This window comes from Mobula birostris, chromosome 9, assembly GCF_030028105.1.
Source record: "Mobula birostris isolate sMobBir1 chromosome 9, sMobBir1.hap1, whole genome shotgun sequence".
In the NCBI taxonomy this organism is placed as follows: domain Eukaryota; kingdom Metazoa; phylum Chordata; class Chondrichthyes; order Myliobatiformes; family Myliobatidae; genus Mobula; species Mobula birostris.
This window is the reverse complement of record NC_092378.1, coordinates 142,466,255-142,491,593: the sequence shown is the minus strand read 5'-3', so window position 1 is coordinate 142,491,593 and position 25,339 is coordinate 142,466,255. Positions and strand designations below refer to the sequence as shown.

The following is a 25,339-nucleotide window of genomic DNA, read 5'->3' as shown; positions in this document are numbered from 1 at the left end:
TTGCTGAGATCACTCTGTATAAGCATGCGATATACAGTTGGTGTAGAACAGAAGGTCGTTATTGGATGCTTGGATAAAATCTAGGAAAGGAACATTTAAGAAAAAGAAATTACCATCCAGAACAAAGAGCAAAAGCAAAGCACTTGCAGAAAATCAGTCTTTAAGGAACAAGTTTATTTTAGCAAAATAAAATTATTTACAAGAATAAACTGTTCAAAAACTCTACATTCTTTACAGACATTGTCAATACTTTCCATACAGTGTAAGATACTCCTGCCACTCATGTTTCACTCTGGGGTTTCGTATGAAGGCAATGTAACCGTAATTGAGGGGCTTCCTCTCCCACCCCCATGCAGCCCCTCGCTCTGCAGCGGGAGAAAAAACCCTGAATCATGGTCCTTCCCCAATGAACCCTTACAGTAGCTGCACCATGTTTCAGTGCGTCTTTCAACCCGTACTCCTGCAGCCGAGAATGTGCCAGTCGGCAGCATTTTGCTACGGACATCTCGACGTGCTGGTAGGTCATTAAGTTTCGGGCCGACCAAAGTGCGTCTGTCACCAAGTTGATGATCTGCCAGCAGCACCTGATGTTTGTCCCCGTGTGCACTCCCTGGGAACAGCCTGTAATTCAGAAAGTCCTCTGTTACACAGCTGCTGCAGATGAAACATGATACAAGCCTGTTCATCTTCCTCCACACCTTCTCCACCCACAGTATACAAAGAGCAGGGCCACCAATTTGTCCCCACTGCAGTCCTCCTGTGGGCAGCGGGTTGTGGAGATGATGCCACGGGCATACAGGAGGGATCTGACTGGAAGGGCCCCTCTCTCCGCCTGCCAGGGTAGGTCTTGGTGCTTGTTAGTGAAGTCTGGTGATGAAGCATTTGGCCTCAGGCAGGACTGTACACAAAACTGCTAATAAATAGCTGAGTTATTCTTGCCGGGAAACAGCAGTGTAGTGTTTAGCACAATGCTTTACAGTACTAGTGACCGGGGTTCAATTCTTGCCACTGCCTGTAAGGAGTTTGTATTTTCTCCCCATGAGAGCATGGATTACCTCCGCGTGCCTGGGTTTCCTACCACAGTCCAAAGATGTACCGGTTGGTAGGCTAATTGGTCATTGTAAATTGTCCTATGATTAGGCTGGGGTTACTGTCACCATAGCTCAAATGGCCTATTTCACCCTGTATCCCAGCAAGTAACTAAATAAATAAAAGAGTTTAAAAACAAACATACTTTATTTTTTTAAATTTCAAAATGGAAGTCCTGTACCAGGATTGTTATTCTTGACTTGGAAAGATCTTGTTCCTGAATTCCAAGCCTATGCCATCATACAGTACATGAGCAGGTCATAAATATTTGATATAATGGAGCTGGTCAGAGTGAAGCTCCATCACATATATCTGTTTTAAAACTCAGTTTTAAGAGATGATTCTGAAGTACCTGGTCCAACTTCACTGAAGGTGCGATTTAACCTGGAATGTTATCATTATCTACTGGAGTTGCAACTCTTTTATGTGTAAATCGTGCATAGAAGTGGAACTAATTTTATATTGTCAGCACATCAGGATCCATTAAACATCACAGGACACCAAATAGCATATCTTATTTAAGGCACCTATCTTTGTATATTTAAAAAAATGCTGAACGTTTATCAAGAGCAACACACACAAAATGCTGGAGGAACTTAGCAGGTCAGGCAGCATCTATGGAAGTCATTGAACAGTTGATGTTTTGGGTCAAAACCCTTCATCAAGACTGGAAAAAGAGTGGCGGGGGCATGGAAGGGGGAAGAGGCCAGAATAAGAAGGTGGGGGAGGGAAAGGAGTACAAGCCAGAAGGTGATGAGTGAAGCCAGGTGGGATGGGTAGAGGTAGGGAGCTGGGAGGTGACAAGTAGAAAAGGTAAAAGGGGCTGGTGAAGGAGGAATCTGATGAGAGAGGAGACTGGACTATGGGAGAAAAGGAGGGAGGAGGGACACTGGGGGAGGTGATAGGCTGGTGTGGAAAAGAGGTAAGATGCCAGACTGGGGAATTGAAAAAGAGGGAAGGGGGAGGGGATTAAAATTACTGCAAGGTGGAAGAATCAATGTTCATGCCATCGGGTTGGGGGCTACCTAGATGGAATATGAGGTGTAGCTCAGAGCAAGGAGCAGAATAGTATTGATATAAGTTAGAGCAGAGAAATTGCAAAATAGGGAGAGCACGTCTATAGATGAGATCAGGAAATAATTAAATAAGAAAAGGAAAACTTCCTCAAATATTCCACTTAACAAACGTGGGAAAGGTATCACAATGACCAATGTTTGAGTGGTATTCAAACATTGACAAACTACAGTTTACGGAGCATTATGATCCTTTCAGTGGAAAATAGACGTCTGTTTCAAAGAGGAGGAAGCTTAATCAATGAAGGTAATGAGAGGGAATGCTTGGCAGCATCATAGCTTTAAATAAGAACTAATGAAGTCAGTCATGTGTACTGCAATCAGAGTATACAAAGGAATACTTCATTTGGATGCCGATGGAAAACAGCCAGTTGTGGATTAGCCAACAGATTTACTCAATGATCCACACCTCCAGCGGAGATTATTCTAACATATAACTATTCTATTTTAATCTCTCTCCAGAGATAAAGGAAATGGTAGGATATAGCTTCTTACTTGCAAAACTTGTTCTGGATTAAACCGACGCATGCTCAAGGCAAAAACACAAGATCCTTGGATCCATGGTGTAAAGACATTGTTCCACAAGGACTTTGCCCAGCCAGTATCTGAGGTATTCCACATCACATCTGAAGTTGTGAGGTCCAACCAGTACCTGGTAGAGGGCATCACTGTAGTCAACCTTTTGCCACTTGATTGTAATAAAACATATTTTGGAAATCTAGCTTGGGGGTTGGGGATGGGTTTGATGCTCTTGTTGCCAATGCGTGATTTTTTTTTGCATGGGTGGGTGTTTGATGATCATGTTGCTGTTCTTTGATAATGTTCTTTGAACCTTCTTAATTACTTGAAGAACCATTTCAAGTGAAATATGAAATAACAGTATTGAACTATAATGACCAGGAAGATATCAGTTTCAATTTTTGAGCTTAATAAGTAGTTGATACCCAATAGCAATTTTGATATTAGTGATCTTGTGGTCACTACATGGGTGCAGAAACATAGAAAATAGGTACAGGAGTAGGCCATTTGGCCCTTCGAGCCTGCACCGCCATTCAGTACGATCATGGCTGATCATCCAACTCAGAACCCTGTACCTGCCTTCTCTCCATACCCCCTGATCCCTTTAGCCACAAGGGCCATATTTAACTCCCTCTTAAATATAGCCAATGAACTGGCCACAACTGTTTCCTGTGGCAGAGAATTCCACAGATTCACCACTCTCTGTGTGAAGAAGTTTTTCCTAATCTCGGTCCTAAAAGGCTTCCCCTTTATCCTCAAACTGTGACCCCTCGTTCTGGAATTCCCCAACATTGGGAACAATCTTCCTGCATCTAGCCTGTCCAATCCCTTTATAATTTTATATGTTTCAATAAAATCCCCCCTCAATCTTCTAAATTCTAGAGCGTATAAGCCTAGTTGATCCAGTCTTTCATCATATGAAAGTCCTGCCATCCTAGGAATCAATCTGGTGAACCTCCTTTGTACTCCCTCTATGGCAAGAATGTCTTTCCTCAGCTTAGGGGACCAAAACTGCACACAATACTCCAGACAACAGGAATTCTGCAGATGCTGGAAATTCAAGCAACACACATAAAAGTTGCTGGTGAACGCAGCAGGCCAGGCAGCATCTCTAGGAAGAGGTGCAGTCCAGGTGTGGTCTCACCAAGGTCTTGTCCAACTGCAGTAGTACCTCCCTGCTCCTGTACTCGAATCCTCTTGCTATGAATGCCAGCATACCATTCGCCTTTTTCACTGCCTGCTGTACCTGCATGCCCACTTTCAATGACTGGTGTACAATGACACCCAGGTCTTGTTGCACCTCTCCTTTTCCGAATCGGCCACCATTCAGATAATAATCTGTTTTCCTGTTCTTGCCACCAAAGTGGATAACCTCACATTTATCCACATTAAATTGCATCTGCCATGAATTTGCCCACTCACCTAACCTATCCAAGTCACCCTGCATCCTCTTAGCATCCTCCTCACAGCTAACACTGTCGCCCAGCTCCGTGTCATCCGCACACTTGGAGATGCTACATTTAATTCCCTCTTCTAAGTCATTAATATATATTGTAAACAACAGGGGTCCCAGCACTGAGCCTTGCGGTACCCCACTAGTCACCGCCTGCCATTCTGAAAAGGTCCCGTTTATTCCCACTCTTTGCTTCCTGTCTGCCAACCAATTCTCTATCCACATCAATTCCATACCCACAATACTGTGTGCTTTAAGTTTGCACACTAATCTCCTGTGTGGAACCTTGCCAAAAGCCTTTTGAAAATCCAAATATATCATATCCACTGCTTCTCCTCATCCACTCTACTAGTTACATCCTCAAAAAATTGTATGAGATTCGTCAGACATGATTTTTCTTTCACAAATCCATGCTGACATCGTCCGATGATTTCACCGCTTTCCAAATGTGCTGTTATCACGTCTTTCATAATTGACTCTAGCATTTTCCCCACCACCGATGTCAGGCTTACCGGTCTATAATTCCCAGGTTTCTCTCTCCCTCCTTTTTTAAAAAGCAGGGTTACATTAGCCACCCTCCAATCCTCAGGAACTAGTCCAGTGAGAACAAGGAGTGAGATAAAAGGATTAAAACAAAACTAATGTTTCCCTTCTGAATAGCATCCTTAAATTCTACCAAAATGCACATAGATAGAAGCTAGGTGAGTCTAGGTTCAGATTTGACAGTAGCGGGTTTCATAATTAGTCACTGTCACTTTCTTGAATCTTGCAAGAAAAATCTCATGCTTTATGAGAGAATTAACATTGTGTGGTAACACGGTAATTGGAGAGACAAGGGAGGCTAGACAAGGACTATAAGAAAAATAGTGAACCTATTATTTGCTGCAACAACACATTTAGAATTAATCATTCAGGCTTAAGCTTTAATAAAGCTCTAACATTTAAAAAAACATTCTAGCTCATAGGTTTCAGATTTTACATTGCTTATTAAACATTCTCCAGATTAATGGTACACAATTTTATTTTCTGACCTTGCAGCCACTGTCAAGCCTATACCAAAACCGGAATGTGTGTGAAGAGCCATCTTAGGAGCACCTGTGGTTCCGCTGGTAAAGAAAATAATCAATGGATCGAAACTCTTGGTCTTTGCACATTTGTGGTCAGAGGATGCATTTCTTAAGAGAAAGAATTCAGACTCTTGTCAAACCTGTAACTTTTCATTCTGAAAATCCAACAGTGAGGTACTTTCACTTGTCAAACAATAACAACATCTCTAATGAATTCTTTTTAAAATAATCAGATGTCCCCATGTTCTGCAACACAATATAATGGAACAGAAACTGGTATTAAGCCACAGAAGTTGTTAGTAGGACAGATAAGGAAAATTTGATCAAAGACTTATATGCTGGAAGGAGCATTTTAAAGGAAGAGTGATAGGTAGATGTTTAGAGAACTGGACTCTAAAGCTATGGAACAATGCAATCCAGCGGCAAGATGGGGTACACATGATCACAGTGTCCTCTCAGGGTCCAATCAAAGGTATAATTGTTCTTCCTTCATGTCTTTTGTCACAACTGTAAGGTACTGATGCATATTAAGAACACCAAGTACTGCAGTAGGTGTACCCCATCAGCGAGTTGCTTGATAGCAGAGAAGCTTGACTAGTTGTGGTCTGTGTTGTCACCTGCTGCAGGAAGATGTCAAGTCAGTGCATGGAGGTGGTGGACAGTCTAACAATGGTGCAAGTAATTGTCTTTGACATTTTCCTTATGACTGCCAGACCCCGTTGGATGTTGGTAATGCAGAGCACTGCAAGTCTGGTTCACTGGTTCATTGGTGAGGTTGGTGGTGGGGGAGCTGCGTGGCCTTGGTTGTGGCGTGGACCAGGCCTCATGCTGTGGGGTTGCCTGTTGCAGCTGCACAGGGGAAGAGACGGTGCAGGCAGTGAGGTGTGCCAAGTGTCTATGCTGGGTTGGGGGCTGACCCCTTCCATCCGTGCTGCTCTCCAGTGTTCGCACAGTGGAAGACAAGCTGGATTGTGTTCTTTTGCGGCTGCATTAGCATGTAGTGATTGGATGGATGCAAGCTTATTCTTGCCAACAACATCCCATGCACCATCTATCTACAAGACTTGACACTAAGGTACTTGGGCTATATATTTTTTGTGTGACTGTATGTTTACTGCTGTTGTAATTATATGTGCTATATGTACCTTGTGCTGTATATGACTGTTGGTACTGTATTTTGTACCTTGGCCTCAGAGAAATGCTGTTTCATTTGGCTGTATCATGGATATTCATGTATGGTTGAATGACAATTAAACTGGAACTTGAGTTGCAAAGCTGCAGTGATTAAAGTCTGGTGTGCCCAAGAGGTTAGAATCAGAGAAGCACAGATATGGAAGTGAACTGTCGAGCATTCAAATATCAAGACCAAAGTTTCTGGAGAGCATAATCTTGTGTAGTGGATGGAAAGGTGCACAGGAATGGTCAAATGCAGAAGTAACTAAGGCACGTATGAAGGTTAGAACTGCAGATGATCTGAAGCAGAGTGGATCTCAATAACATTATGGAGTTTGCAACAGGTACCGTTTGTATATGAGCAGATATCAGAATCAGGTTTAATAGCACCAGCACATGTCGTGAAATTTGTTAACTTAGTGGCAGCAGTTCAACATAGAACATAGAATAGTACAGCACAATACAGGCCCTTCGGCCCACAATGTTGTGCCGACCCTCAAACCCTGCCTCCCATATAAGCCCCCACCTTAGATTCCTCCATATACCTGTCTATGTTCAATGCAATACATGGTAATATAGAAAAAAACTGTGAAATACAGTAGGTGTGTATATATATTAAATAGTTAAATTAAAAAAGTAGGGCAAAAACAAAACAAATTAAAAGGAACTTGAGATAGTATTCATGGGTTCAATGTCCATTTAGAAATCGGATGTCAGGTCATGCTCTCTTCTCATTGCTACCACCAGGGAAGAGGTACCAGAACCTGAAGGCACACTCTCAATGATTCAGGAATGGCTTCTTCTCCTTTGCCGTCAGACGTTCCTGAATGGACGTTGAACCCACGTACACTATCTCACTACATTTTGCACTACTTATTTAATTTATTTATAGTTAATTAAATTAATTAATTTACTATGTGTTAAATTAAATTGTAATGTACTGCTGCTGCATAACAACAAATTTCATGACCTATGCCAGTGACATTAAACCTGATTCTGATAAGTATGTGGTATGGCGAGCTTTACATTACTCCACCAAGGTAAATGTTATTGATTGCATTATGCTGGGGTCATGAAGCTGAGGACTAAATGTTTAAATATGGCAAATCCAAGCGGCACTTTCTGGTTTAATAAAAGCACAGGAGCAACCCGCTTTTGAAATTTCTGTCAATAATTATGATTTACATGAATGATATTGTGAGACTCAGGTTCTAGTCACCACTTGGAGAACTATCAGCTACTTCTAATTCTTAATTGTGAATCTGTGATGAACTGCTGCAGACTGGCAGACTGTCAGAATGATGTGATAAAGTTACCGCAAACTCTAGGGATAGGCAGATTTAGACTCCCTCACAATTGTGCGTTATGGTGCTGGGACCAGTTTAAGCGTCCTTTGGAAAGTTTTCGTCATGTGTAAAATTGACATGGCTTGTGCTAAAAATGATGACATAGGTACTGTATGTATTTTGTATGATCTACAGTACACTTGGCAATTTTATGTCCCATAGTTCCAGTATCCCAAGTTCAGTCCTGACCCCAGACTCACTATGACTACATGGAATCCCCCTGAATGTTGTTGGTAGGTTAATTAGCTGCTGTGTGTTAGTGAATGTTGGTAGGCATATAGAACAGAGTAGGCTGCCAGGGAAATAAGTGGGGGAAGGAGACTTGAGTGCCAGTATAGACTTGATTTATCAAATGTTGTAAGAAACTATGAAACTGTTAAATATGAAGTAATGGATTCAGATTTATATGTCATAGGTACATCAAAACATACAGTGAAATGTGTCATTTGCCTTAACAACCAATATAATCTGAGGATGCGCTGGGGGCAGCCCACAAGTGTCGCCATTCATTCTGGCACCAACATTGCATGCCCACCATGTTCAGCAGAAGAACACAAGCAAATAACAACAAGACAACAAATCAAAAACTGCAAAACAAGCCCCTTTTCCCACCTTCCCATCCACTCCCACACAGACAGGCTTTCAGCCCCATTTAATGCATACTGGTATTCCAATCCATTAAAACTACTTGACAAATAATTCATGCTGTATAATTAGTAGAATGTTTGTTATTCTTTGTACTAAAATGATTGATTAAACTTTCTGAAAATAGCTAATATTTATACATATATTTGAAATACATTTCTTCTGAGGTGCTGCAGCATCAATCATTTTAGAATGGATTCATACAAGTACTAACCGGTAAAGATCATGGAAATTCAGCCATCCTTTTCTGTATTTATGTGATATGATCATCTTTGCTTTGAGAGATGGGCACTTGGACATCACTGCCTCTACTGAATCTGCCAGTACGTCATTTGTAATGATACATTTTGCATTGGATGCCTGCAGCCTGTATAAAATGTCTTCGGTAGTTAGCTGGCTTGTTCCGGGGATCAGTACAGTACCTTGGAGAAGAACAAAAAAACAAGCTGCCTAAATATTTGCAGTTAGGAACTAAAACTAAACTGGAATGAATTGAAAGCTCACATTTGACAGGATTTATGAAAACAAAATGTGATACAAGTTGGAAATTTGAACTCAACATAAGGCTGCCTTAGGGACTCCAGCTCTGGCTTTTTCCCCTTGGGGTTTACTCCCGAATCCTTCCCCATGAGTGGGTATACCTGCACGGCAGTGGAGGTTTGAGATCAGAGTTACTGGGTGAACACTTAAGATAAACATTTGAGTAACTTGAAAGTTGTAGTGAATATTTTAGTTTGCCTTTGTTTTGTTGATAAGTGGTTAACAGTTTACCCATAGTTGGTATTTTGTATCCCCTTTACCAAATCCGTGAACCTAATATTGCTTGTTGCAGGGAATTAGGTAAAGTGTTCACCCAGGCCACCTATGTGCAGCACACCTCCAAACTTTCCGCGGCCCTGTTCACACAATTCCACGGTGACCCAGCGAGAGTGAGAACATATATAGTATATATTAGTGGTACGTCCATGCCAGAAGCTGGTACCATGGCACCAGAACGAAAGGGTTGCAGTGTTCTTCGAATGGGTCAATCGATAACTAATGTGGTGGCGGCAGCTTCCTACCAGCCGATAGTGTTAACCCTTCATACTACAATGCTGGGCATATTCAAATCAAATCAAGTGTAATTATCATTCAAGACATACACAGATACGGTTCAACGAGACACTGTTCCTCGATATTGGTATTCAGCAATATTAGTTACATTTGGGAGCTAAAGCTCAGAGAGTCAGAGCAGTAGACATGACTAATTGAATAAAGTTACGGAATTTTTTCCTGTACTGCTCCCAGGGTGAGTGAAACTCACTGAAGTGGCAACTTTTGCTGCTACCTTCCTTTCATTCACAAAGTAGGTTCTTCATCAATGACCTTACCTCAATTATAAGGTCAGAGGTAGAGATGTTTACTAATGATCATAGAATGTTCAAATGAATCAGCCTTAATGCAGCAAAAATGTCTAAAAATTAAACATACACTCAGAGGCCACTTTATTAGATACAGGAGTGGGAACTGATGTAGCCTTCTGCTGCTGCAGCCCATCGACTTCGAGGTTCGATGCATTTTACATTGAGATGTTCTTCTGCACATCACTGTTACAACGTTTGGTTATTTGAGTTACTGCCGCTTTCCTGTCCGTTTGAACGAATCTGGCCATTCTCTTCTGAGCCCGCTCATTAACAAGGCATTTTCACCCATAGAACTGCACTCAATGGATTTTTTATATTGCACCATTCTCTGTAGATTCTAGAGACTTGTGTGTGAAAATCCCAGGGGATTAGCAGCTTTTTTAGATATTCAAATCACCCTGTCTGGAACCAACAATCATTCCACGGTCCAAGTCACTTAGATCACAGTTCTTCCCTATTCCGATGCTTGGTCTGAACAACAGCTGAACCTCTTGACCTTGTCTGCATGCTTTTATGCATTGAGGTGTTGCCACATGATTTGACTGATTAAATATTTACATTAACGCATTAACAAGGTGGTGTACAGATGTACCTGATAAAATGCCCACCAAGTGTGTCTCATTGCACTGTTCAGTTTAATGTTCTTACCTGTTCTCATGCATGCTGCATTCAACAGCCACCATTCTGGAATGACAGGCAGGATAACAATAACTCGATCAGTTAATTGAAGATTGCATGCATCAGATAAGATATTGGCCACCTTTTTGGAGTAAAGAGAAAGGTCCTGGAAGCTCCATTTCACTTCTTGTCCTCTTTGATTCAGCCACCACAAAGCAGGGTTTGAACCTCTGCTTCCACTCTATCAGCAGAAATAGCAATGCAAAAGTAAAATCTTAAGGTTATCTGATTAAGAGCACATCACAATGCTTTCCCAATGTAAACATCATAATCAATTTAGTTTTTCAGAAACATATTCTTCAAACAAGCTTGCTAATTATTGGCACTGCAATAATTTGAATTTTGTATTGCAAATTCTCTGCAGCAACATGCCATATTTCTAATGTCTGTGTTTTTTTTAACTGGATTTAAAATAATTCGTGTTTTTGTAACTTCTTGTAAATTAGGAAAATCATTTTATCTCCTCTACTGGTTGTTGCGACCTTGTGGCATGTCAGGAGGCAACCTTGCCATTTCTTTAGCGTGATGCTCAACCCAGCATGGAAGGAAAGCGTGCAAGGAGGCGGTCGGTTTCAAACCCGGGACGACTCGCCTCGAAGTCCGACTGCACCGCTGGGCGGCTACCTCTACTGGTTGTCACGTCATAAAGTTTAACTAAACTTATCAAACCTTTAAAAAAAGAATATAATTTTAAAATATTTAAATATAATTGAAACATATTGTTGAATCCATAGAATATTTAAATTTTAAATCACACATTACCGATTTGGCACCTAAAAATGAACTGTCATTACCTTTTCCACGTCACTCCATTTATCAAGGACATCATTTGCAAAATTGAAGTATTCTGGCACTTGTGGTTTGTACTCTTGCCTCATCGATTCATAGTCTGTGATGTTTTTAGGTTTACTCTTCTTATTACCTGAGAAGAATAGTCTTACATGCGTCTTTGGTATCCCAAAAGCTCCTCGATTGCAATTAGGCAGGTAGGATGAATTGACACTTCCTACTGGTAGCTTCAGCACGCGAAATGGAACAAATAGGATGTTCATCCTGTATCTTGGGAGAAAAGAGAGTCAAACACACAATAAAGACAGACATACAGCAATGATACATAACGTAGAGGAATACAGACCATGAACGAGGTAACTACATTAATTATTAAATCAAATTGGGTCACTGAGTTACAATGTTTTGTTACGTACTCAAATTCAAATTCCAGTCACGAGGCATTTGGACTCTAACTTGTTTTTCTCAAGTACTGAATATCATTGTCATCATTATGTGTAGTGTTGAACGAAGTGGCCGAACATGGTCTTTGACCATGATTGCTCCTGGCATGCTTTTCTACATAAGTAGTTCGCCATTGCCTTCTTCTGGGCAGTGTCTTTATGAGGCGGGTGACCCCAGCCATTATCTATACTGTTCAGAGATTGTCTGCCTGGAGTCAGTGGTCACTTGTGATGAGCACCAGCTGCTCCTATGACCATCCACCACCTGTTCCCATGGCTTCACGTGACCCTGATTTTGGGTGGGGGGTTGCTAAGCACGTGCTACAACTTACAACTTACCCAAGGGTGATCTGCAGGCTGGCGGAGGGAAGAAGTGCTTTACACCTCCTTTGGTAGAGACGTATCTCCTATAGTAAGCAAGCAATGAGCATATGGACTAAATGGTGCAATAATGATAAAAGAAATGCCAGAGCCTAATTTCAGGGTTTTAAGAAAAATAAAGACTATAACACCATGAGACATAGGACTAGAATTAGGCCATTCAGCCCATCAAGTTCTGCTCCGCTGATTTAGTTTTCTCTCACTGCCACATTCTCCTGCCTTCTCGCCATAACCTGCAGCACAAATCACGCTGCTTGAGTATCCTTTGTTGAACATAAACATGACCAATGTTCAGACAATAGCAAAAAAAAATGCATACTAGTTGGTCTTTGGAGGCTGTTTAAAGATCAGGAATGGGTGTTAGGATGACGCTCCATGTGATCAAATCACCAAGGTATGTTAAGACATGCTTTGTCACAACCAAGACAACAAATTTGACATTTAATTTCTGCAACTGACCTCAAAGGAATACATTCAGAAAATATAATGAAACAATTAAGGCAGTATAGTCAGAAGACTATAACTGGTGGTACACCTTGTTTCATTAAAAAAAGAATCCCTATATTTGAAGCATTTGGATAGGTATACAGAGGGAAAGGACTTGGAGGGTCATGAGCTGAATGTGGGCAACTGATACTAACAGGGAGGATGCTGTGCCCGGCATAGAACGTGATGGGCCTTGCTCTAATATTCTATAACATAAGAAAAGAAAGTCTACAACTGCTGTAAAAATTATATAATAACAGATCGTTAGTACAAGCAACACACATCAAAGTTGCTGGTGAACGCAGCAGGCCAGGCAGCATCTGTAGGAAGAGGTGCAGTCGACGTTTCAGGCCGAGACCCTTCGTCAGGACTAACTGAAGGAAGAGTGAGTAAGGGATTTGGAAGTTGGAGGGGGAGGGGGAGATCCAAAATGGTAGGAGAAGACAGGAGGGGGAGGGATGGAGCCAAGAGCTGGACAGGTGATAGGCAAAAGGGGATACGAGAGGATCATGGGACAGGAGGTCCGGGAAGAAAGACAAGGGGGGGGGGGACCCAGAGGATGGGCAAGAGGTATATTCAGAGGGACAGAGGGAGAAAAAGGAGAGTGAGAGAAAGAATGTGTGCATAAAAATGAGTAACAGATGGGGTACGAGGGGGAGGCGGGGCCTTAGCGGAAGTTAGAGAAGTCGATGTTCATGCCATCAGGTTGGAGGCTACCCAGACGGAATATAAGGTGTTGTTCCTCCAACCTGAATGTGGCTTCATCTTTACAGTAGAGGAGGCCGTGGATGGACATGTCAGAATGGGAATGGGATGTGGAATTAAAATGTGTGGCCACTGGGAGATCCTGCTTTCTCTGGCAGACAGAGCGTAGATGTTCAGCAAAGCGGTCTCCCAGTCTGCGTCGGGTCTTGCCAATATATAAAAGGCCACATTGGGAGCACCGGATGCAGTATATCACCCCAGTCGACTCACAGGTGAAGTGTTGCCTCACCTGGAAGGACTGTTTGGGGCCCTGAATGGTGGTAAGGGAGGAAGTGTAAGGGCATGTGTAGCACTTGTTCCGCTTACACGGATAAGTGCCAGGAGGGAGATCAGTGGGGAGGGATGGGGGGGACGAATGGACAAGGGAGTTGTGTAGGGAGCAATCCCTGCGGAATGCAGAGGGGGGGGGGAGGAAAAGATGTGCTTAGTGGTGGGATCCCGTTGGAGGTGGCGGAAGTTACGGAGAATAATATGTTGGACCCGGAGGCTGGTGGGGTGGTAGGTGAGGACCAGGGGAACCCTATTCCTAGTGGGGTGGCGAGAGGATGGAGTGGGAGCAGATGTACGTGAAAAGGGGGAGATGCGTTTAAGAGCAGAGTTGATAGTGGAGGAAGGGAAGCCCCTTTCTTTAAAAAAGGAAGACATCTCCCTCGTCCTAGAATGAAAAGCCTCATCCTGAGAGCAGATGCGGCGGAGACAGAGGAATTGCGAGAAGGGGATGGCGTTTTTGCAAGAGACAGGGTGAGAAGAGGAATAGCTGTGAGAGTCAGTAGGCTTATAGTAGACATCAGTGGATAAGCTGTCTCCAGAGACAGAGACAGAAAGATCTAGAAAGGGGAGGGAGGTGTCGGAAATGGACCAGGTAAACTTGAGGGCAGGGTGAAAGTTGGAGGCAAAGTTAATAAAGTCAACGAGTTCTGCATGCGTGCAGGAAGCAGCGCCAATGCAGTCATCGATGTAGCGAAGGAAAAGTGGGGGACAGATACCAGAATAGGCACGGAACATAGATTGTTCCACAAACCCAACAAAAAGGCAGGCATAGCTAGGACGGGTGCCCATAGCTACACCTTTAGTTTGGAGGAAGTGGGAGGAGCCAAAGGAGAAATTATTAAGAGTAAGGACTAATTCCGCTAGACGGAGCAGAGTGGTGGTAGAGGGGAACTGATTAGGTCTGGAATCCAAAAAGAAGCGTAGAGCTTTAAGACCTTCCTGATGGGGGATGGAAGTATATAAGGACTGGACATCCATGGTGAAAATAAAGCGGTGGGGGCCAGGGAACTTAAAATCATTGAAAAGTTTAAGAGCGTGAGAAGTGTCACGAACATAGGTCGGAAGGGATTGAACAAGGGGTGATAAAACAGTGTCGAGGTATGCAGAAATGTGTTCGGTGGGGCAGGAGCAAGCTGAGACAATAGGTCGGCCAGGACAGGCAGGTTTGTGGATCTTGGGTAGGAGGTAGAAACGGGAAGTGCGGGGTGTGGGAACTATAAGGTTGGTAGTAGTGGATGGGAGATCCCCTGAGTGGATAAAGTCGGTGATGGTGTGGGAGACAATGGCCTGGTGCTCCTTAGTGGGGTCACGATCGAGGGGTAAATAAGAGGAGGTATCCGCGAGTTGTCGCTGTGCCTCGGCAAGGTAGAGGTCAGTACGCCAGACTACAACAGCACCCCCCTTATCGGCGGGTTTAATAATAAGGTTAGGATTAGTGCGGAGGGAGTGGAGAGCAGAGCGTTCGGAAGGAGTGAGGTTGGAATGGGGACAAGGTGCGGTGAAGTCGAGACGGTTGATGTCCCGTTGGCAATTAGCGATAAAGAGATCCAGAGCAGGCAGAAGACCAGAGTGGGGTGTCCATGAAGAAGAGGAGGGTTGAAGACGGGAGAAGGGGTCATCGGTGGGGGTGGAAGAGTCCTTGCCGAAGAAGTAGGCTCGGAGACGGAGACGGCGGAAGAAAAGTTCCGCATCGTGGCGAACATGGAACTCGCTGAGGTGTGGGCGAAGTGAGGCCCTTACTGAGGACAGAGCGTTCTGCCTCCGACAGTTGAAGGTCGGAGGGGATGGTAAAGACCCGGCACGGATGAGAGCTGGGATCAGAGGGGGGAGGGGGGAGGCTGGGGGTGTCAATGGAGAGGGGAGGGTTGGGGTGAGAGGAAGATGGAGCCTCCAAGGGCCCAGGAGTGGACGGTGGGATCTGAGGAAGACGGGGCCGTGGAGTGGTGGTGGGGGAAGGGGAGACGGGAGTCACAACAGCAGCACATAACGACCCGGCCTGGAGTTCAAGGCTGGAATCTTGAGAGCTGGGATCAGAGGGGGGAGGGGGGAGGCTGAGGGTGTCAATGGAGAGGGGAGGGTTGGGCTGAGAGGAAGATGGAGCCTCTGAGGACCCAGGAGCTGAAGACAGGATCTGAAGGAGACGGGGCTGCAGAGTATTGGTGGGGGAAGGGGAGAAGGGAGTCACAACAGCAGCACATAAAGACCCGGCCTGGAGTTCAAGGCTGGCGTCGCAGTTGGTGGTTGCGCAATCGCTGTGAAGGTGTCCATGGTCGTTGCTGGAGTCCGGGTTTTGAATATGCCCTGAGGTGTTGGAGCCGCTGAGATCAGTGGCAGGGGCCGCAATCTGAAGTTTATGCCTGCTAGCGTTGGGGCCGACCGGCTCTAGAGTCCGTAGGTGTAGGATCTTGCGATCGTTAGTACGTTAAATTTTCTACCACCTAAATTGGAATGTTTCCATTAACAGTGAAAGCAATAAATTTAGAATTGTACCTGAATTGTCTTATGTCTATTTTATTTTCCTGCCACTTGAGCATAGATTACTTGGAAGAACCACGTCGAACAATTCAAAGACAGAGTACTTTGTGACACGTGCCCCTCACCCTGGAAGGCCGGGGTGAACAGATAGATTCTAAAATGGGCATGACTTTAAGACCATAAGATATAGGAGCAGAATTATGCTATTTGGCCCATCAAGTCTGCTCTGCTATTTCATCATGATTGATCTATTTTCCTTCTCAGCTCCAATCATCTGCCTTCTCCCCATATCCCTTCATGCCCTGACTAATCAAGAACCTGTCAACTTCTGCCTTAAAGATGCCCAATAACTTGGTCTCCCCAGCTGTCTGTGGCAACAAATTCCACAGATTCATCACTCTCTGGCTAAAGGATTTCCTCCTTATCTCCATCCTAAAAGGATGCCCCTCTATTTTGAGGCTGTGTCCTCTGGTTTTAGACTCCTCCACCATAGGAAACATCCTCTCCACATCCACTCTATTGAGGCCTTCCAACATTTGATTGGTTTCAATGAGGCCACCCCTAATTCTTTTGAATTCCAGTGAGTAGAGGCCCAGGCCTCAAACGCTTCTCATATGATAAGCCTTTCAATTCCGGCATAATTTTCACGAACCTCCTTTGAATCCTCTCCAATGTCAGCACATCTTTTCATAGATAAGGGGCCCAGAATGGTTCACAGTTCTCCAGGTGAGACCTCACCAGTGCTTTATAAAGCCTTAGTATTATATTCCTTGTTTTTATATTCTAGTCCTCTTGTAATGAATGCCTTTCTCATCACTGACTCAACTTCCAAGTTAACCTTTAGGGAATCTTGATGAGGACTCCCAAGTCCTTTTGCACCTCAGATTTTTGAATTTTCTCTCCATTTAGAAAATAGTCTACGCTTTTATTTCTTCTACCAAGGTGCATGACCATATACTTCCCAATACTGAATTCCATCTACCACTTTGGCCATTCTCCTAATCTGTCCAAATCCTTCTGTAGCCACTTTACTTCCTCAAAACTGCTCCTCCACTTATCTTCATATTGTTCACACTTGGCCACAAAGCCATCAATTCCATCATCCAAGTCATTGACCTACAGTGCCCAACACAGCCCCTGTGGAACACCACTAGTCACCGGCAGCCAATCAGAAAAGGATCCCTTCATTCCCACTCTGCCTCCTGCCAATCAGCCAAGGCTCTATCCATTCTTGTATCTTTCTTGTAATACCATGAGCTTTTAACTTGTTAAGCAGCCTCCTGTGTGGCAGCTTGTCAAAGGCCTTCTGAAAATCCAAGTACTGTACACAACATTCACCACCTTTGTCTATCCTACGTGTTATTTCTTCAAAGAATTCCAATAGATTAGTCAGGCAAGACTTCCCCTTAAGGGAACAATGCTAACTACAGCCTATTTTATCATGTGCCTCCAAGTAACCCAAAACCACATAATTAACAATAGACTTCAACATCTTCCCAACCACTGAGGTCAGACTAGTTTGGTTATAATTTCCTTTCTTTGGCCTCTCTCCCTTCTTGAAGAGTAGAGTGACATTTGCAATTTTCCATTCCTCCGGAACCGTGTCAGAAACAATTGATTCTTGAAAGATCACTACTAATCCCTCCACAATCTCTTCATCCACCTCTTCTTCAGAACCCTGGGGTGTACTCCAACTGGTCCGGGTGACTTATCTACCTTCAGACAATTCAGTTTCCCAAGAATCTTCTCTCTGGCTTTGGCAACTTCACACACTTTTGCCCTGACACACTTGAACTTCCAGCATACTACTAGTGTCTTCCACAGTGAAGACTGATGCAATATACTTATTCAGTTCATCTGCCATTTATAGTCCCCCACTCTACCCCTCCAGCATCATTTCCTAGTGGTCCAATATCTACTCTCGCCTCCTCTTTTACACTTCAGGTATCTGAAGAAAATTTGGCAACCTCTAGGTATCCTAATTACCCAGTCACACAAAATATGATGGATAACTGTGCTATTATTATGGATTTAACATATAATTCCTGCTGTCTGTTGCTGAGTGAAACTTTTCTTTCCACTTCCAATCTTTACCTAGACTCTTCATTTATATGCCTGTTGGATCAAGTGCTCCAAATTTTTAACCAGTAGCTTATGAATCTGGATTAGTAAATTTATTATTAGTGTATTATATGAACAATCAGGCCACATTTAAATGACCTACCTACCTACTCCCCGTTACACGCTGGCACTTAGGCCAGCAATGAAGGTCTTCCATCTGTGGCAGTGTTCAGTGCCTCCTTTATCATGTAAGTAGCTCAGTCTTCACTACTATCAGTCATGCAAGTCCCAGGTGGAGACTCAGGAATGCTTTCATGCACATATGTAGAAGGATTCTTTACTTCTGTTTCTGTAAGCTTTGTTTTCTCGGTCAGGATTGTTAGCCCTGAGCTGAACCCCCAAATCTGGAGGACCAGTGGACGCCTCTACCCTTTGACCTTTTTGGCATGGGTGACCCTATCAAGAGCCAAAGCATAAATCCCCGACTCCAGCCAACATAGCTCTCCAGGTCATTGAGACACGCAAGCCTCCAAACACTGTCAAGGTTGTGGTGCTCTTGAATCTATTTAAGTGAGCAAGAGTTTAAATAATGAAATGAATAAAAGCATAAAATCTCTGTACAATTCCCTTTCTGTATCTTTTAATGATTGCTATCCCAGTTCAGCAAATAATTGTTCAATCAATAAATGTTTAAATGAAATCTGCTTTTGATGATTAGACAGCTTTACTAAGGCCAATGTCCTAGTTATGCTATAACTCTGCACAGTATTCATGTGCATAATGCAATACTGTTGAATTTTAACCAGACAGCCAACTGCTCTTTGGACTAGCACAGTGGTATCCACCAGAATGAAACATGTTCGGAAATCATTCTGAGAAATTTCCTCACCTATATGCAGAACGTGGATGGCTTGGTCAATAATTCAGAAACAAGCTATCAAAAGATATTTTAAGTATACTCTGATTATAATTCCGTCATGGACAGTCTCAAACCCAAATGTGAAAGGAGGAGGGTTGGGCATGGGGCTAGCAACCCCATCCCATAAAAGCCCAGAGCTACAGATCCAAAGACCTCATCCCTGGGAAAGGAAGGATACACCAAGAAGATCGGCTATACCTGGGAGAATGCGAAAGACTCGCCCAGGACAGAGGATTCTGATGAGCTGCTATCAGCAGCCTTTACCCAGGAGAGATGATGGGCTTAGAAGACAAAGAAGAATGCTCTGATTATACAATTCATGCATTACAGAACTGTAAGGTGACTAGAAGTACTGTAGGCTCCTTTAAATGAAAATGTTATTATCATCTGTGGGTCTTCTATAATTCCCCCAGTCTATTCATGACAACAGTCAGCATTCCACCTTCCCCATCTCATCAATTCTTAATTTTGAAGTGTGCACACGATCGTAATCTCAATGATTCCAGCAAATGATCATATTTTCTTATTGTATTAACTCAACGTTCCCAGACGAACCCATCCTCTCCTCAGTCATCGTTACTCTGATATTCCTTGTACATTAATAGTGAACCAGATTTCCTCCAGTAAATTCACAAATGCATTTGTGTATGAAAACTATTGTGTATTTAATATTTCAGTAATATTTGAATCATCTTGTGTGCGTGTATGTGTGTGTATGTATATATATAGATTAGGCATTCTTGTTTGTTTAAATAATTCATTATGGGTTTTATATATGTGAATTGTTTACATCATCATGCTACCATGTGATACGTGTGCACCGAGCTTAAAGTAAACACAGTTAGACACATTTTAGACTACTATGTCTTCCTTTGAATTAATTTAATGCTTTAAGTTACAAAACATAACAAAAGCCATTGTTAATTTTCATAGGTGCCTGTTATAGTAATAGTTACTAACAGAATTAGTAACATAATGCCATTTATCCTCTCTCATACTCACACACACAAATTCAAAGTCTTCTCAGTGAAATTAAAGATTAACATGCAACCTTCTTAGCATAACTGGCAGATTTCAGTTCAGCGTAGTCTTGAAATTAACATGTAGAAAAATTGTTTTAAGTACCACTTTCTATTCCATATGTTACTGTAAATCCAAGTTCCTCTACGTTCTTATTTCCATTAAACAGACGTGGCTTTCCATCCACTTCTCACTTGTTTCGGGTTTATGATCAAATACATATGAAAATATACATCCATTAAAATTACTGCATGTGGACCAATTGATTCATGAAAGATAAAACCTCAAATCATTTTTAAAAATGAGTTATTTCAATGTCTTGTCTAAGATCACATCTACTCTTTGAATTGAAAATTGCTTTACATTTTCTTTTGAATCATTTGACACTTTACATTTTGATAATATGACTTACCATCAGACTGAAGTGAAATTGCACAGGTACTTTGTCTAAACATCTTTTATCAACCTACTGATTCCCACGGCTATCTTGACTATACCTCTTCCCACCTACCTCCTGTAAAAATAATATTCCTTTTTTCAGTTCCTTTGCCTCTGCTACATGTTTTCACAGGACACAGCTTTCCACTGCAGGATGTCAGAGATGTCATCCTCCTTCAAAGAACAGGGTTTTCCTCCCTCTGCTATTGATGCTGCCCTCATCTGCATCTCCTCCATTTCCTGAATGTCCACACTCACCCCATCTTCTAGCTGCCTTAACAGTGATAGAGTTCCTCTTGTCCTTATCCACCACCCCAACAACCTTCGCACAACACATCATCCTCCGCAACTTCTGCCACCTCCAAAAGGATCCTACCACTAAACATATCTTTACCTCCCCCCACTCTGCTTTCCACAGGGTTTGCTCCCACCATGATTCCTTTGTCCATTTGTCCCTCCCTACTAATCTTCCTCCCGACACTGACCCTGCAACTGGCCTAGGTGCTACACCTGCCCATTCACCTTCTCCCTCACCTCCATTCAGGGCCCCAAACAGTCCTTCCAGGTGAGGGAACACTTCACCTGTGAATCTGCTGTGGTTGTCTATTGTGTCCAGTGCTCCTGATGTGGCCTCCTCTACACTGGAGAAACCCATTGTAAATTGAGGGTAGTGCATTATCCAGCGCCTCTGCTCCATCCGTCACAAGCAGAACTTCTCGGTAGCTAAACATTTTAATTCCGATTCCAACTCCAAGATGTTGGTCCTTGGCCTATCCTTATGTCAAGATGAGGCCACCCTCAAAGTGGAGGAGTAACACCCTATATTCCATCTGGGTAGCCTCCAACCTGATGGCATGAATATCGATTTCTCCTTCTGGTAAAAAAAATTCCCCTCTCTTTCCTTCCCCTCATCCTCTATTCCCCACTCTGACCTTTTATCCCTTCTCATCTGCCTATCACTTCTCCCTGGGTCCCCTCCTCCTTCCCTTTCTCCTATGGTCCACTCTCTTCTCCGATCAGATTCCTTCTTCTCCAGCACTTGACCTTTCCCACCCACCTGGCTTCATCTATCACCTTCCAGCTAGCCTCTTTCCCCTTCCCCCACCTTTTTATTCTGGCATCTTTCCCCTTCCTTCTCAGACTTGAAGAAGGGTCTCGGTCTAAAAAGTCGACTGTTTATTCATTTCCATAGATGCTGCCTGACCTGCGGAGTTCCTCCAGAATTTTGTGTGTGTGGCTTTGTTTAAACTGACACCTCCATCATTCTCCCCAAGGAGAAACATAACTCACATGTATCTGTATCACAATCAAATAAGGGAAATTACAGAGGCATGAGAGAGGAGCTTGCCCAGGTGGACTGGAGGAGGATACTGGTGGGGATGATGGCAGAGCAGAGATGGCTGAAGTTTCTGAGAATAGTTCACAAGTCACAGGATGGATATGTCCCACAGAGGAAGAAGTCCTCAAATGGCAGGGGTAGGCAACTGTGGCTGACAAAGGAAGTTAAGGATCTGGGGTTGAGAGGGTAAACAGCTTTTAGTTCCTCAGCATAAACATCACTGAGGATCTCACGTGGTCTGCACATACTAGCTGTGTGGTGAAAAAGGCACAACAGCAGCTCTTTCACCTCAGATGGTTGAGGAAGTTTGGTATGAGTCCCCAAATCCTAAGAACTTTCTATAGGGGCACAAATAAGAGCATCATGACTGGCTGCATCACTGCCTGGTATGGGAACTGTACCTCCCTTAATTCTAAGACTCTGCAGAGGGTGGTGTGGACAGCCCAGTGCATCTGTAGATGTGAACTTCCCACTATTCAGGACGTTTACAAAGACAAGTGTGTAAAAAGGGCCCGAAGGATCACTGGGGACCCGAGTCACCCCAACCACAAGCTGTTCCAGCTGCTACCATCCGGGAAATGGTACCACAGCATAAAAGCCAGGACCAACAGGCTCCAGGACAGCTTCTTCCACCAGGTCACCAGACTGCTTAATTCATGCCTGCACAACTGTTTTTCAATGTTATTTTGACTGTCCTGTTGTACATACTATTTATTATAAATTACTATAAATTGCACATTGCAAATTTAGAGGGAGACGTAACACAAAGATTTTTACTCCTTGTGTATATGATGGATGTAAGTAATAAAGTCAATTCAATTAAAAGCCAAGGAAAGGGCATTTAAGGTAGCAAAAGTGAGTGGGGAGTTGGATGATTGGGAAGCTTTTAAAATCTAATAAAAGGCAACTTAAAAAGCTATAAGAAGGGAAAAGATAAAATATGAGGGCAGATTAGCCAATAATATAAAGCAAGATACCAAAGATTTTTTCTGTTATATAAAGAGTAAAAGGGAGGGGAGAGTTGATAATGGACCACTGGAAAATGATGCTGGTGAGGTAGTAATTGGGATCAAAGAAATGGCAGATAAACAAAATGAGTACTTTGCATCTTTCCTCACTGTGGAGGACACTAGCAGTGTGCCAGAAGTCCGGGAGCGTCAGGAGCAGGAGTGAGTGCTATTGCTATTACAAAGGAAAAAGTGCTAGGCAAACTCAAAAGTCTTAAGGTGGATAAGTCACCTGGACTAGATGGATTACATCCCAGAGTCCTGAGAGAGGTTGCTGAAGAGATAATAGATGCATTGGTCATCTTTCAAAAATCACTTAATTTTGGCATGGTCCCAGAGGACTGGAAGATTGAGATTGCAAGTGTCACTCCACTCTTTAAGAAGGGACGAAAGCAAAAGAAAGGAAATTATAGGCCAGTTAGCCTAACCTCAGTGGTTGGAAAGTGTTGGAGTCTATTATTAAGGATGCGGTTTTGAGGTACTTGGAGACTAGTGATAAAATGAGTCAAAGTCAGCATGGTTTCTGTAGAGGGAAATCTTGTCTGACAAACGTGTTAAAGTCCTTCGAGGAAGTAACAAGCAGGGTGGACAAAGAAGAGGCAGTGGATGTCATTTACATGAGGCTGCTTAACAAGATAAAATCCTATGGCATTACAGGAAAGATACTGGCACGGATAGCGGAATGGCTGACAGGCAAGAGGCAGCGAGTGGGAATAAAGGGGCCTTTTCTGGTTGGCTGCTGGTGATTAGTGGTGTTCCTCAGGGGTCAATATTGGGACCGCTACTTTTCACACTATTTGTGGATGATTTAGATAATGGAATTGATGGCTTTGTGGCAAGGTTTGCGGATGATATAAAGATAGGTGGAGAGTTTGCACCTGAGCAATTGCAATGCGATTATAGCAGGACTGAGACAAATTGGAAGAAGGGGCAAAAAAGTGGCAGATGGAATACAATATTGGGAAATGTATGATAATGCATTTTGGTAAAAGGAACAATAGTGCGGACTATTATCTAAATGGGGAGAAGGTTTAAACATCAGAGGTGCAGAGGGACTTAGGAGTCCTCGTACAAGACCCCCAGAAGGTTAATTTACAGGTTGAGTCTGCGCAATGTTGGCATTAATTTCAAGGGGACTAGAATATAAACACAAGGAGGTAATGTTGAGCCTTTATAAGACACTAGTCAGGCTGCACTTAAGAGTATTGTCAACAGTTTTGGGCCCCATAGCTCAGAAAGAATGTGCTGTCATCGGAGAGAATCCAGGGGAGGTTCACGGGGATGATTCCAGGAATGAAGGGGTTAACATATGAGGAGCGTTTGGCAGCTTTGGGCCTGTATTCACTGGAATTTAGAAGAATGTGGGGGGATCTCATTGAAACCTACCGAATGTTGAAAGGAATAGATAGGGTGGATGTGGACAGTATGTTTCCTACGGTGGGGGTATCCAGAACTAGAGAGCACAGCCTTAAAACTGAGGGGCAACCCTTCAGAATAGAGGTAAGGATGATTTTTTTTTTCGCCAGAGGGTAGTAAATCTGTGGAATACTCTGCCACAGACTGCGGTGGAGGCCGAGTCCATGCGCATATCTAAGGCGGAAGTTGATCATTTCCTGATCGGTCAGGGCATCAAAGGATATGGCGAGAAGGCAGGTGTATGGGGTGGAGCGGGATCTGGGATCAGCCATGATGGTATGGCGGAGCAGACTCGATGGGCTGAATGACCTAATTCTGCTCCTATGCCTTATGGTCTTTGACATTGGCAATCTTTTGAGTATTTCCAGCAATTAATAAGCCTGCAACTTTCAAAGTACATTCAGTACTGAGAAGAGTTAATCATTATTGTCTAATTTCAGTAATGCGTGCCAGTAGCAAAATATGGGCTTTGGGGATTTTTTTTTCCATGGCACTGGGACTGGTTTATTTTGAATTCACAGCAAAATAGTCATGGTTTTACTTCCTGTTATTTGAGCACACACTTGTTTGTATATAAACTCTGTGGCCACTTTATTCGGTACCTACTTTACCTAATAAAATGGCCACTGAGTGTATGTTCATGGTCTTCTGCTGCTGTAGCCCATCCACTTCAAAGTTCGATGTGTTGTACATTCGGAGATACTCTTCTGCACAACTCTGTTGTAACGCACAGTTATTTGAGATACTGGAGCCTTCCTGTCAGCTCGAACCAGTCTGGCCATTCTCCTTGGACCTCTCTCATTAACAAGGTGTTTTCACCCAACTGAACTGCTGCTCACTCAATATTTATTTGTTCTTTGTACCAATCTCTGTAAATGCTAGAGACTGTTGTGTGTTAAAACCTCGGAGATCAGCAGTTTGAGATACTCAAACCATCCCATCTGGAACAAAACAGTTATCCCATAGTCAAAGTCACTTAGATCACATTTCTTCCCCATTCTGATTCTTGCTCTGAACAACAAATGAACCTCATGACCACGTCGGCATGTGTTTACTCACTGAGGTGCAGCCACATGATTGGCTG

The 25,339-nt window shown here is 43.2% G+C and overlaps 1 protein-coding gene across 7 annotated transcripts in view; it reads right to left on the bottom strand.

The window, feature by feature from the left end:
- The window catches only part of acsm3 (acyl-CoA synthetase medium chain family member 3), a 47,039-nt gene extending 28,403 nt beyond the window's left edge, over positions 1-18,636 (bottom strand). The window contains exons 1-7 of one of the 7 annotated variants that reach the window (XM_072269014.1): positions 18,284-18,636; positions 11,241-11,505; positions 10,417-10,627; positions 8,580-8,787; positions 5,166-5,309; positions 2,658-2,814; positions 1-80 (exon numbers count right to left, since the gene is read on the bottom strand). In XM_072269014.1, coding sequence (XP_072125115.1) covers positions 1-80; positions 2,658-2,814; positions 5,166-5,309; positions 8,580-8,787; positions 10,417-10,627; positions 11,241-11,505; positions 18,284-18,333 — 1,115 coding nt within the window. In that variant the 5' untranslated portion in view covers positions 18,334-18,636. Of the gene's footprint in view, positions 81-2,657; positions 2,815-5,165; positions 5,310-8,579; positions 8,788-10,416; positions 10,628-11,240; positions 11,506-18,279 lie in introns of all 7 variants that reach the window. The other 6 variants (XM_072269012.1, XM_072269011.1, XM_072269008.1 and 3 more) reach the window with 6 other exon arrangements.
- Positions 18,637-25,339: the final 6,703 nt, after the last annotated feature.